The 14578-nt window shown below is 37.6% G+C and overlaps 1 protein-coding gene and 1 non-coding gene across 3 annotated transcripts; both read right to left on the reverse strand.

Moving 5' to 3' along the window:
- Window positions 1-1273: 1273 nt before the first annotated feature.
- On the reverse strand, window positions 1274-8884 carry LOC132636585 (ketol-acid reductoisomerase, chloroplastic-like). Of its 2 annotated transcripts, XR_009581319.1 has the most exons (11): window positions 8511-8884; window positions 6866-6958; window positions 6114-6179; window positions 5858-5998; window positions 4334-4561; window positions 4120-4237; window positions 3909-4048; window positions 3372-3539; window positions 2898-3053; window positions 1840-2350; window positions 1274-1726 (listed from the first exon to the last, which is right to left on the reverse strand). XR_009581319.1 is itself a non-coding variant. In XM_060353518.1 (10 exons), the coding sequence occupies exons 1-10, from the start codon at window positions 8772-8774 to the stop codon at window positions 1982-1984; spliced, it is 1743 nt and encodes a 580-aa protein (XP_060209501.1). In that variant the 5' UTR covers window positions 8775-8884; the 3' UTR covers window positions 1775-1981. The 2 variants fall into 2 exon arrangements, 1 of the variants encoding a protein (XP_060209501.1); XM_060353518.1 differs by lacking the exon at window positions 1274-1726 and having other exon boundaries at window positions 1775-2350.
- Window positions 5511-5616, reverse strand: LOC132639023 (small nucleolar RNA snoR103). The gene has a single exon (XR_009582070.1). It is a non-coding gene; the product is annotated as a small nucleolar RNA snoR103 (small nucleolar RNA).
- Window positions 8885-14578: the final 5694 nt, after the last annotated feature.

Here is a 14578-nt window from a genome sequence, read left to right on the forward strand (position 1 = left end):
ATATATGTAGCTATTAATTGTATTTAACATATTACTCTTAGCTATAGGATGTAATTAATCTAAACTATAACTACTAAATATAAATATATACTAGTAGTTAGTTATGCCATGTAAATTTCCCATAAAAAATTTAGTGTTGTCTTATTCTTTGTTTGGTTATTAATTCTGGGATAAGTTATACCGAGATTAGAAATAATACCCGGATAAGTTATTCTTGTCGGAGAGTGGAATAATAGTATCCCAATTAGTTATATCTAGATAAAATAATGAAAATGACAAAAATACTCCTCAGTTATCTCTAATTTGACAAAAATGACGAGTTATCTCTAATTTTCTAACCCTCTGTTTGGATGGTTGTTTCCCGTGGTTCATTAATGTACAGTATGGTGTTGTATGGTGTTATATTGTATTGTACTGTATTAATGAACATAATGTTTGGATAGGCTGTATCGTTTGTTGTGATTTAATAACATTTGTATTGTTTGATTTGACTGTATGATATTATATAATAACTTGTAAGTTTACTAAAATACCCTTAACTCTTAATTAGAAATTAATTTACATATATTAATAAAACAAAATAGGAACTTTAAAAAATAAGTAGGTAGTAAATGAGGGTGGTGGAGGGGTAGGTGGTGTGAGATGGGTGGTGGTGAGGGGTAGTGGGCGAGGGTGGTGGATGGGTGGATGGTGTGAGGTGGGTGGTAGGGTGGGGGTGAGTTGTGGGGTGGGGTTGGGCGGTGATGAGAGGTAGTGGGTGGTGGTTGGGCTGGTAGGGATAGGTGGCAGAGGAGTAGGGTAGTTGGGGGTGGGTGGGGTGGGGGTGAGTGGTAAGGTAGGGGTGGGTGGGGTGGATGGTGCAGAGTGGGGAGGGGTGGGGTCGATGGTGGAGGGTGGGGCAGAGGTGGGGTGGGGGTGAGTGTGAGTGGTAAAGTGGGGGTGAGATGGGATGGATGGTGGAGGGTGGGATATAATATTGAAATAAAATACGTAATCACGAAAAAATCACCAAATCCGTGATTACAAAAATTGAGACTTTTCATGGTTATACAATCATGGGATAAACCACGAATTTACAACACCATACCACATAATGTTAAGAACAAAAGAAACAAACATGATTTCATACAAAACCATACATTAATGAACCACGGGAACCACCATCCAAACAGGGGGTAAGGTTATAATCTTCTGTGACTTTCTCGTCATTTTGTTAATGTGAATTTTGGAAAGTTTTGAGCACATCCGGGATATTTATAGTGACTTGGGAATGTAAACACGCTAAAAGCATTTTGGGATCCATTTCCCTGCCACTGTAGTGGAAGCAAACACACGTCATAATCCCTTACAAAGTTGTAGCAAGTCGCCTGCCCAGCGCTAAGACTAGCATTACTATAAAATGGTGATAATTATCATCAGCTCTTAACAAAAAAAGGGCAAACCAGATTCTAGAAAGGCTACAACAAAGAAGAAAGAACAAGAACAAATTCAATCCTCGCCCCGACAAACCCTATTTAGACAATTAGTTAAACCTTTGATTGGGAAACATTAACTAGCATGGCTAAAGAGACCTATGTTTCTCGGACTCCTCAATAATGTCGAGGGGTTCGTGTTGGATACTCCAAAAGTAGTGCATTTTCGAGGATCCGACACGGGTGTATCAACATTTTTGAAGAGTCCAAGCAACACAGAAAGAGACTCCAATCTGTGTTTTTATTCCGTTAATCTGCAAAAGATACATAACAATCAAAAGTACACAGATGACATAGTTAAGTTAACAGAAAAAGGTTGAATTTTTCATAATTTACCAACAGAAATATGTTCAGTAGATCTTCTTACCCTCCAAAAATCACAGCATACAGAAATGATCTACCTTTAAAAATTGCTCAACCAGACTAAACATAACCTCCGGCCTAATGCCTTACTCCTTCCAATTCCATAAAACCACCACCATCACAATAGACGTGACTGACAAAGAACTTTAGTTGCCAGTTTGTCTGAGCTCGGGACGGACAAAGTCGGCATCTGGAGGAACTGAAATGTCGACTGTCGGTCTCAATCGGGCACAAACTTCAATAGCTTCGTGCACAGGATCACATACGAAATTGGTGATAAGATCAATATCGATAGGAAGGTTATTGTCGACTGCCACCAGAGCTTGCTGGGTGAGGTTGTAATCAAATCGAGGGGCCCACTTCCTGGATCCTAAACGCGCTGTTGTAGAGCAATTGTCAACCATGAATGACACTCCACGTGCATGCATGAAAGGATTGAGGGAATCAACAGACTCAATGACACTTTCGTTTATGATCTCTGAGTAAGAGTGGCCTTTCTTCCTCAGAACCTCAATCTGTTAATATTTGACAACAAAACGTTATATGATAAAGATGTCACAGAATAGGGCACATCTCTTTGCTATCGTTTTCTTTTTGGGCATTAAGGTAAATTCTCATGTCTTTTTTCACTGTGTTTCCTGGTTTTCAATTTTTACCACTTTAGGCAGCTTTCTGCAAGAGGCAATATTTCTTTTTTGAGTTTTGCAAAAACCTAATTTTGCTTCTAGAAAGCTGAATTTCATTAAACAAGACCTAGATGCTCTCACTCTAAGCTAATACCATGTACCATCAAATTCAGGAGATAGAAGCAAAGAAGAAATCACAAAAACTGAAAATAAGCAAAAGAGATCTGGGAGGGGGTTGTTCATCAGGTTGATCTAAACCTTGTCAAGTAGTGAGGATCTAGGTAAAAAGCGCTTGTAGCTAAAAAGAGAGCATATAAGAGAAGGTTCTGAAGAGATTCAAAGTTGACAGCAGCTCAAGATACACACACTCAGACCTCCTTTTACGACTCAAAACATAAAAATGAAATCAACCACATGGATTGAATAAAAAGCAGACCTGGGCCATCATCAATGCGACATAGACACCAGCTGTGAAAGGATACAGAGGACCCAGATCACCGGATGGGCGTGTTGCACGGACATGCTCACCGACTTTCCACATCCTTGTCTGGTCTATTTTGCCCATTGGGAAAGCTGGTAACCCCTCTTTCTCCTGTATGAAAAAAAAGAAGGTTAACATCTTCATTTTTTATTTTTTTTTGAGAAGGTAACATATATTAACATCTTCATTTGATAATCAGTATTTCACTTTTCCATAATGCCGCAGAAGCCCTTGTAATATTAGGTTTTACAACAAGGATAACCAATTTCTTAAAGTGATCAAAAGAAAATGTAGGGGAAAAGCACACCACAAGCTAAGAAGTTTCCATCAAGGAGGTTAAATATTAATGTGCCTATGTAGAAGGGGGTGCGACAGAGAAAGAGAGAGAAACAAATTGTTAGGAAACTTAATGATCAAGAATCAACTTACAGAAAAGCGGCGACCTGCCAAGACAACACTCCTGATCTCACTACCTGTTGCAACATCTTCATAGCACTCATACAAGATCTCCATGCAAGGGTAATATGAAGCAGTATATGCAGTCGCGAACTCCTTCTTGCCATCCGCATCTAATGAATTGTATAGAGCTAACATACCCTAATAAACACATATATTACACGTAGAATACTTTCAGAACAATTTGAGAAGTTATAAAAGTATCTTGCTAAACATAATACTCCCTCCGGATCAAAAAGAATGTCCACTTAGCCATTTGCAAACCCCTTAAGGAAATACTAACTCCTAGACAAAAATAGGTAATTTGACTAAACTGCCCCTAATTAAATAGGTATTGGGATTTGATCACATAACACTTAATAGGAGCAAATCTGGAAAAATAAGGTTAATTCTTCTTGATTTGATAAGTGGACACTCTTTTTGACCCAGGAAAAAAAGGCTAAGTGGACACTCTTTTTGATCCGGAGGGAGTAATACACCAAATCAGAAGATTGAGAAATTAATTCCGACCTTGGTTGATATGGTCCTAGAAATGTTTCCAGTTATGCACTCAACAGTATTCTTGTATGCGAGCTCTTCACTCATTCCATTTTCCGTGTACCTTCTGAACAACGACTCAACAATGCCATGGACAGCGCCAAGTAATATGCCTAAAAGAAGACCAGTGGAACTCAGCAATACTGGTTTAGTAAGTGAAAAAAGACTTTGGAAACATGCTAACCTCGCTCGCCAAATATATCGCTCCTGTATTCCTGTTCAAGGGTAGTAGCAAATGTAAAGGGGGAACCAAGGGCAACTGACCACCCAAGAGCAACATCTGTGGCCCTTCCATCAATATCCTGTATATAGTGAAAGGCGTTACATCTCATAGAACATGAAAGCCAAGAGTTTGAGAGAAAGTAGAGGAGGGTGAATTATAAAAGGCTGCACAAGACCTGGTGAACACCAAAACTTGCATTGATTCCAGCACCATTGATTTCTTTTCCTTGCACATATAATCTCCTGACAGATGGGCCCATTCCCTTGGGACATACAGCAATCACACTGATATTCTTGGGAAAGTCAAGGCCCATTGACTGCAAATGGCCGAGAAGGAATCCATGCGAAAGACCTAGTATGCTATTCGGCTTCATGTGAGAAAACACTTCTTCATAGTTGTCCGCCTGCACATACATCAGGAACTTCAGAACACAGGAGTGGTGATCCTGTGAAGGAACACGCTGTCTGATAAGCTATCAATTTCCATTTTCTTAAGGTGTAATGTGTCAGGGAAAATACAGGGCTATGTTTATCCTTTCAGAGTGTGTGGCTCGGTCTTATATTACAATCCTTCAGTTCTCTTTTTAAAGGTTCAGCTCATATATGTTGCCAAGCTAAATACTCCATTGAATAGAAAGTTCAAGAATACAGTAGGTACACGAGACTATCAATTCATGAATTGGAGAAAAATAATGTGGAACAAGTGATTCTGATAATAATCTGTGTTTCCGCTAACCAAAATGAGTTCTATTTAGATTCTTCAAAACCTCACCAGAGAAATACTAAATTTAGTGGAAGTAACTGAGTTCGCTGACCATAGTCCACCCCCCCCCCCCAACCAACCCAAACCCCAAATAAAACAACAAAATCACATCTAATCACCAGTGGTGGGAGCAGAAAGCACAAAGGTATAACTTATGACATAGCAAAACATTTGTCGCACTTGTTATGACATAGCAAAACATTTGTCGCACTTTGGAATGAGTTCTATTTAGAATGTTCAAAGTCTCACCAGAGAAGCCCTTAGTGAAAGTTACTCTGTTCGTTGACCATAGCGCCGCCCTCCCCCACCCCAAATAAATCAACACAATCACATCTAATCACCAAATGGCAGGAGCAGAAAGCACAAAGGTATAACTTATGACATAGCAAAACATATGTCGCGCTTTGGAAGAGTAGAAGCAAGAAACAAGATATCTAGCATCCAGGTGCAAAAACCAAGCACCAGATCTACCAGTATATGAATTTTACAGTCCAACAAAAAGCATGCTATAAAGAGATGAACCCCAATGGCGAAAGGAGCTCCTATGAACAGCATGACTAGCTTTTGCATGCCTATTCTAATAAGAATTCCAGTGTTAGTAGGGTTCTTTATGGGTGACCTGATAATTCTGAAGTGCCCACTTAAAGCCTACTAATGATTTTCCGTCCATATTTACAGCAGATACACAACTAATGTGAGCTGCCAAGAATTGGGACGTTGCAAGAACGTATAATTCAAATATTCTGCACAAAGACACTTCTATTTTACCAATACCTATATAGTCATCTTTCTCGTTCATACTAAATGTATTCCTGTACCATTTTCATTTCAACAGTTTGCAAAAGGTGACATTGAACTATCAGGTGAAGGAAGCCTTCACTAAATGGTATTACCAAGTTGTCACGAAAAGAACACGAGGCTAACACAATGTGCCAACCTGAGCTGCATCAGAAATCAAAAGCAGCACTAGATCACTGCCAGAGATAGTTTCATATATGTCTCCTAAGGTACCATTTTCTTCGGTAAACCCAGCTGCACGAGCCTCAGCAAAGGAGCGAGAACCCTTTCTCAAACCAATCTGCATAAGACCAACGTTCATACCTCATAAGTTGCAAGACTACAAGAATTTAATCTGTATGCAAACCAGATAAGGTCCAGCTTCAATTTCTAAACCAGAAGTAATGAAGTATTACCTTAACAACTATATCAGATTTTGCTTCTGCAAGAGAATCCCTCAAGTTCTGGGCTTGAGCTGGTCCCTGCCAAAAAAGAAGGGTATTGCTAGGCTACTTTAATTTGGAAGAAAGAAGGAATGAAACTTCAACTGGAGAGATAAAAAAACATTAACCTGACCTAGAAAAAAATGCATTTTTAACCAAAATAATTCAATGCTATATATTTACACTTTCAAAACAGTATTCAGATATATTCTGATATAACCTTCAGTGTTAATGATGAAAAATTAACAACATAACCAATTATCTATGGAAGTAGAGTATGGAATACATAAAATTTTGAATGGACAAAGAAGCATCATCTTGAGAAATACTACAATAGAGAAACTTTATCAGCAAATATGCTAGAATGAGTACGAAGAGCAAACACTCGATGATAGCATAAATGATTTTAGAAAAATCAACAAAATGAGTAGTTTGACGCTGCTTTTATCAAGTACATCCGAAAGATTGTAGCTTTACAGCAAAAATAGTAAATCAGAAGACTTCTATAATATAGAATCTAGAAAGAAAGATCTTCTCCAAATTTTGGTTAATTAAACTCTTGGTAACGGATGGCACTCAGAAATACTATTCCCTCAGATTTCATTGAGCTCAAACTGCAAACTTTCTCTTCATCAAATTCATATTCCAATAACTCTCAGAATGAAACATCCTACAGATATCATTATTGAATCAACTGAATAAAATTAAAACAGCAGAAATTTCACCTGAGAACCCCAGCCAATGACACCAATCTGCTTGATTCCCTTGAATGCATCCGGCAACAACTTGAACAAATCTCTCCCTCCTTTCACAATGTACTAAACCACAATCCCAACAATATACATTACACATCAAAGCCAAGAACTTTCACATATAAAGATAAATGTATTCAACATAGATACACTGAAGAAGAATGATAATGCCCCTTCCGTCCGATTATTGTGTTTTACGGTACTTCTACCAAGTTTCCGAATATCTAGTGCTTAATGGTATCTGTTTGAGTTTCTCCAAAGAAGTGTAGCAAAATTATTTTTTGAAATTAAAAAAAAAAAGTACTTTTTTTGAAGAAGTTCATACTAAAAAGCTCAGGAATCTTTTTATAGAAGAACTCTGACTATCTGAACACACATTTCCTTTTTGTACAAACCCCTTATTCTAAAGCTTTTTAAGAAAAAACTTCCTATTATTTCGCAAAACAATAAAAAAAATGGGTTGACATCCAGAAATAGATGTCCAACTACTTGAAATTAAGTGTAAAAGAAAAACTTTCGCTCTTGCTTAAGTTAAATACTTGATACAAAAATGAAATGGAGTTATTTAGTACTTTAATATAGTTTTCAAATACCTAAATATTACTCCCTCCGTCCCAAGTTATGTAGCATTCTAGAGTCAAAAGAATTTTTCTTTGACTGAGATTTTTTCATACGCCTTTTAAATACTTTGAGTTGTTGATTATTGTGATTTATTTCAAAACCTATAAATTTTATTTGAAGAAACCTATAAAGCTTCTATCTATGCCGAATTCACTGTCAAAATTTAAAAGTTTGAATCTCGATATCTGAACGGTGCCACATAAATTGTGAAAAAGAGAGTATATCACCAAAAATAAAATTCTCACTCCGTTCACTTTTACTTATCCACATACTAAAAATACATTTTCACTTTTAGCATATCCTCAAATCATTTCCCAAGATCTAAGACTAAACATAAACTAATATGAATATTATGGTAAAATACCTGTATCAATTACTCCCTTAGTCCCAATCTAAGTGTGTTACTCTCTTTTTGGTCTATCCCAAAAAAAATATCTCTTTCTATATTTAGTAAGTTGACAAATCAAATGTCAAGACAAGTTTAAAATCATAAGACACTTTAGTATATTACATACATCTTTAATTTAGAACCATAAGATTGAAAAATCTCCCTATATTTCTTAAACTTCTTGACCAGTCAAACTAGACACTTAAAATTGTGAAGGCTGGAGAATAACATTCTATGTCTATTTGGAGAAAATATTTACCCGAAATGGCCCATATTTTTAATATTACCCAAAATAGCCCAAGGATTATACATTATCTACAGTAGTAAGTGTATAATGTTTTATAATGTTGTATATAAACACTGTTGAAAAAAAGGTTGCTTATGCGGATGTAAATAAAAAATATAGCTACGTGGATGTAATATTTTATGCTGGATTGTATATTATTGAAATTATCCCTATTATTAAACTTGTGTCCAGTACACTTAAATTGTGAAGGAGGGAGTATTATTTTTTTTAAAGGATGTGCAAAGTTCACACTAGACAAGTAAAAGTGAAGGGAGTGAGTACAAAATTACTGCACCCGAGAAGGGAAGGGAAGAGAAACAGACCTCATCGTGTCCAGAAAGGGTAACTTTCTCTTTATTGAATACAGACGTTTCAAAATCGAGTGAAATCGGTGCTTTTATAGTAGCAGGAGCAGCAACCATACGAGCATTAAGTGCTCCATTTCCATTTCGAGTAGATGAAAGTGATTTAGTAGCTCTGAGAGGTTTAAGTGAAGAAGAAAGGAACCCTAAGTTACTCGAAAATGTAGCTAATTTTAGGAATTTCGAAGTGGAAATGGAGAAAGCAGTAATCGCCGCCCCCGCCATTGCTGCCGCTGGAGAGTGTGGAAATGAGGGTCACGTGTTTATGTTCGGATTTGTTTTATCAGAATTTATAGCTAGGGTAAGGATACGCCGTATATCTGAATAGACTATACAAATGTGGCGAAGCTGAAACTGTGATTGTAATACCCTCTTAGCTTTTTACAGTATTAGACTATTTCTGTAAAAAAAAAAAAAAAAAAACATACACCCTCCATTTCATGTTTTTTGTTGCATTTACCAAAAAAATAGTTGTCGTTTTAGAAATTTAAGGCACAATTAATTATTTTTTTTATTTACTTTTAGTAGAATTTTGTTTTTAATGGGGATGACACATAAATAAAGTATACATTTAATGGAAAGAGATCATAACTTAGATATAAATAAGGATAAAATTAGTCAAATATTCCTCTTAATTAATAGTGTTTCTTAAGAAGTGTGTAAAACAAAAAAAAAAAAGACAAATAATTTGAGATAGGGAGAGTAGATTATGTTTTATTGTCTGTTTAGGCAAGTTTATGAGAAGCTAAAAGTATATACCTTTTAAAAAAAGTGTTTATTTTAGAAGATTGTGGAAATTGGTCAAATTTCTCAGAAAAATAAATGTTTTTAAATATTAGTAGAAAATTTTTCCTGAAATTTTAATTTTTTTGTAAAATATTTTTAGAATTTTGGCCAATTACAATTATTATAATACTAATAAAAGTACTTTTCAAATTGAATACGCAAAAGCAAAACACTAATATTCTCTTAAAAGTACATTTTTGTATGCATCGGAAATATAACTTTACATGTGGCATGAAGAGAGAAGGACATATGGAGACGGGGTCAAATAATGGTGTGATGTGTGATTTAATTCAGAATGAATGATGTCGTACAAATCCGGATCAAATGTTACAGAACAATTGATACGGGTCATTTATGAGCAACTAACGTTACGTAACTGGTCCGGATTCGAAGTTGAATGTTACACATCTGCAATAAAAGTAGCATTTATTGGTTATTATTACTCATTGTTGGGCACGAATTTACGGCTCAAAGCTAGCGATTATCAACTATAAAAGGAGCTTAAGCTCAATGTAATAAGCATCTAATATATACATCTTACACTCAATTACACAATCTGCATTCTAGTTATTAGCAAAATTATTCTTTTGTCATTCTTTTTGTTCCGAATTAATAAAAGTTTCACAAGATTAAGTGCTCAGTTGGGGGCATTCAACGAAGGATATCCGCCGAGCTCAAACGGCCCAGGCTTATTTTTGTCACGACTCAACCGGAGGGCCATGACGGTCCCCACTCCTCCTCCTCCCACCCCTCCCCCTCCCCACCCCCACCCCCTTTCGCCCACAAACAAAAAAAATTGAAGATTTTTTCTTTTTGTTTTTTTGCACCCCTCACCCTTCCAAAATTTTTTTTAGAAGGGTGAGGGGAGGCGGGGAAGGAGTGGGAGGAGGAGAAGGGGGGCTAGTGTTTTTTTTTTGATTAAGTTGGAATCTTTTTGTATTTTATAAAAAATTTAAAAATTTGAAAAAAATATATTTTGGGCTCAATCTTTTTAATTTCAAATTTAATTAAATTTTGATTTGATGTGATCCCACACGTCACCTGAGCTAATTTCACGACTAAAAGGACACTTTACCCCCTGTTTGGATGGTGGTTTCCCGTGGTTCATTAATGTATGGTTTTCTAGGAAATCATGTTTGTTTCCATTATTCTTAAAATTATGTGGTATAGTGTTGTAAACCCGTGGTTCATTCCATGGTTATATAACCATGAAAAGTCCCAATTTTTTAAATCACGGATTTGGTGATTTTTTCGTGGTTTCGCATTTCATTTCTCCATTACACTCTCCACCATCCACCCCACCCCACCCCATCCCCACCCCCACCCCCACCCCCGCCCTACGCTACCACTCACCCCACCTACCCCCGCCACTCACCCCAACCCCACTCTGCCCTACCACCCACCTCCACCCCCAACTACCTCACTCCTCTGCCACCTACCCCCACCACCACCCACTACCTCTCACCACCGCCCAACCCCACCCCACAACAACTCACCCCCACCCTCATCCTACACTACCCACCCCTCCACCACCCCTACTGTTACATCCGACATTTTTGCATATTCGAAAAATCCGAGATAATTTGGCTTGTAATGAATGAGGCCATATTTGGACCTTACTTGGTATGAACGTGTCGGTTAAGAATACATTGGCGTGGAATTACGAAAGGAGGCCAAGGACAAAATAGGAATTTTGGAAATTAGTTTCGGGATTTACAAAATAAGAATTCTAACCAAATGGGCTCAAAAATAAAAAGGAAAAATAAGGCCCAAACTTGGAGGCCCAACCGGCCATGTTGGCCCAAACCCATGGCCATAAGTCATGTGATTAGTCACATGACTAATTAATATAAAGAGGTAATAATACATGTTTATTCATAGAAGGTTCAAGAAAATTTGAGAACAAGAGAAAAAGGAGAGAATTCGGCCAAAGAAAAGAGAAAGAGAAAAAGAAAGAAAAATTCTTGGAGCTTAATTCTTGGTTCAAAAATCCATCTCTTTTAAAATTTCTACTAAGCTCAAGGTGCTCTTCAAGTTGGTATAATTATTGTGGCAAGAAACTACCAATTGTGGCAAGTGGAAGAGTTGGAAAAAGGTAAGAATCCATCCCTTTTTTATTATGTTATGGAGCTTTGTTCATGTTGTGGAATGTAGAAATGAATAGAATTTGTGAAAATATGGAAGTTTGCAAAGTGGGTGTGTTTGTTGGAAAGTGGTCGTGTGTGTGTGTTGATGTATTGATGTAATGAGTTGAATTTTTATGTTGTATTCTAGTTGTAGTTATGGTGAAAATTGTATTAGAAATGAAAGTTGAATGAATTCGACGGAAATTGGAAATATGGAATGTAGCCGTGTGGTGTTGTGTTGATGGTGGAAAATGAACTAAATTTTGTTAATATGTTAATTGTGTTGTAGTGAAGTAGATGGAAGAATAAGGGGTTAAGCTAACATGAAGAATTTGTTGTTAAGTTGTTGTCGGAAAGTATGTTGTTTAGTATGATCTTATGAAATTAAGAAAATGAAGTGGTTAAGGTGCAAATGATGGTTAATGTTGATAAACTTGGAAGATGGAAATGTGTTATGAACTGGCATGTTAAAGATTAGGAGAATTGGATAGATTATGGCCTTGATGGAAAGTTTGCATGTTTGTATATTTTGTGTATATCTCGTGTATATATTGTAGAAATGTTATGATATGATTCCGAATGGTATTGTAATGACTTTGATTAGAATAAATGAGAGAATGTTGGTATTGATTTGGGAGCGTGAAGTCGAAATGAGGATTATTGTATTATGTCGTAAAGTAGACTAATTGTGTATATTATGAATTATGATAATTGTTGATGTTGTTGATATTGTTGTTGGGTTGTTGTTGGTTGTTTGGAGCCGAGTTGAATCTCGGGGAGGCTATATGTATAGGGGAGGTGCTGCCCAAATTCTTATAGACAAGTATTGGTTAAGGTTAGAAATGTTAAGTCTCATGAATAGTAACTGGTAAATGTGACCATTTGCAGTTTTTGAGCGAAACAGGAATCGAGTTTGGACGAGCGTAGGACGCAACCAAGGTATGTAAAGCCTACCCCTTCATTCTTAGGCATGTTCTGAATGTAATAGGCTCGGCCGCGAGCCTTAAGTACGACTCCGTTCCTCGGAATTCGAGATGGAAATCCGCTCCAATTCCTTCAGTAAGATTGAATCATTTCTCTTATAACTTGTCCCTAAAGTGAACTTTTGTATAAAACTTTCCTAAACGGAGTCGGAATACTTCCAAATGATTATGGATGACCTCATAAGGTCTATTATCAGTAATTTACATATGTCGCCTCGAGTTGGTCCGAGGCGGGCCCACAAGGCCCGATGCCTTCTGTATAACCTTAATTACTTTGGTTCTGTTCCATTTTCTCAGAAAACATCTGGACTATTATTGTGATTATGAAATGACTATTTTTATGCAAATCTTACAAAATGATTTCTGGACATCTGAGAATCTGATCCTGATAATAATCTGTCGTGCCTTCCCAAGTAGGACATAGGCGCGTATTATGCATACTATCCGGATACTCTGACTTGACTCGCCGTCTGGCACCATTCAGTTCGATTGAGTATGTATGTTGAGTCTGTATGTATGTGGTTTCTCATTAGTCTGTTCGTGGATGTCTCAATGCTTCCTTCACTGCGTCCCGGGCCAGGTTCTGTTATCGTGCATATTACTCTGCATTGTTCACCGCGTCCCTCGGTGTGCGGGCCGGGATCTGTTTATATCTGTATGATATTATGATCTGTGTATGGGGATGGCGGCCAGGATGGCACATTATCTGATTCTGTCTGTCCACCGCGTCCCGTACTAAGAGGGCCGGGTTCTGTTTACCGCGCCCCCATGACAGGGCCGGATCTGTATGTATGTATGTATGTGCTATCAGCATTTATATAAGCACATGACTCTGTATGATTCTGTATGACTCTGCATGCATAATTCTGTCCGGCATACTCCTGTCTGTCCGTCTGGATTACGATTATGTCTGTATGTCCGTATGGATTCTGATTTTGTCTGTCCGTATGGATTATGATTCTGTCCGTCCGTTTCACTTATGGTTCTATCCGCTATAACTCTGTACTTCTGGTTCAGACTATGACTATGCTTGTTATGTTTCGGCTTTACATACTCGGTACATTTTTCGTACTGACCCCCGGTTCTTCGGGGGCTGCGTTACATGCCTGCAGGTACAGACGCACCTGGAGATACACCGCCAGTCTAGGACTCAGATTCTGCTATTTTGAAGAGCTCCTTTGATCCGGAGCGAATACTTTTGGTATATATCTTCTGACATCTGTATATTCTGTATGTATGATAATTCTGGGTACGGCGGGGCCCTGTCCCGTCATCTGATTCGGTACGTCTACTAGAGGCCTGTAGATATGTATGTGGGTTACGGGTTACATCTGTTCAGGTAGATGCGTACGATTTTGTGACTCTATCTGTTATGTTAGCCTCATCGGCTTATGCAAAAGTTTCAGTATGCATATGTATATATATTTTCGCGCGCGCCGTATCTGAATTGGCTTGAATCTGTAAACACCTATTTGAAATATTCTGTCTGGTACGCCAATTCTGTCAGGTAGGTACGTATGGGTATCCAGTTAGGATACCAGTCGCGGCCCACGGGGTTGGGTCGTGACACCTACCCACTACCCCTCACCACCACCCAACCCCACCTCTACAACTACTCACCCCCACCCTACTACCCACTACCCCTACTGTCATCTCACAATCACCCACCTCACACCACCCACTACCTATTTATTTTTTAAAGTTTCTATTTTATTTTTTACCTGAGTTTATTAATATATATAAATTATTTCTAATTAAGAGTTAAGGGTATTTTAGTAAACTTACAAGTTATTATACAGTATCATACAGTCAAACCAAACAATACAGATGTTATTAAACCACAATAAATGATACAGTCTATCCAAACATTCTATTCATTAATACAGTACAATACAATACAACACCATACTGTACCATACCATACTGTACATTAATGAAACACGAGAAACAACCATCCAAACAGAGGGTTAATTTCATAACCGGCAAAGGCTCAAATATGCCCCTGAACTATACAAAATTGCATACATTTGCCCGTCGTTAAAAGGTTGGTGCAAAGATGCCCCTAACGTTTTTTTTTGGCTATATATGCCCTTGAGTTAACGGAAAGTTTTGGAGGGCATATTTGTTGAGTTTG

Source organism: Lycium barbarum, chromosome 4 (genome assembly GCF_019175385.1).
Source record: "Lycium barbarum isolate Lr01 chromosome 4, ASM1917538v2, whole genome shotgun sequence".
Classification (NCBI taxonomy): Eukaryota; Viridiplantae; Streptophyta; class Magnoliopsida; order Solanales; family Solanaceae; genus Lycium; species Lycium barbarum.

What these genes read in the sequence shown, in the direction of transcription:
- LOC132636585 (XM_060353518.1), bottom strand. Translation starts at nt 8,774, where the DNA reads ATGGCGGGGGCGGCGATTACTGCTTTCTCCATTTCCACTTCGAAATTC. An exon ending in TGGCAGGTCGCCGCTTTTCT is followed by an intron (nt 3,054 to 3,371) that starts GTAAGTTGATTC and finishes TTTTTCATACAG; the next exon opens with GAGAAAGAGGGGTTACCAGC. An exon ending in TCGCATTGATGATGGCCCAG is followed by an intron (nt 2,351 to 2,897) that starts GTCTGCTTTTTA and finishes AAATATTAACAG; the next exon opens with ATTGAGGTTCTGAGGAAGAA.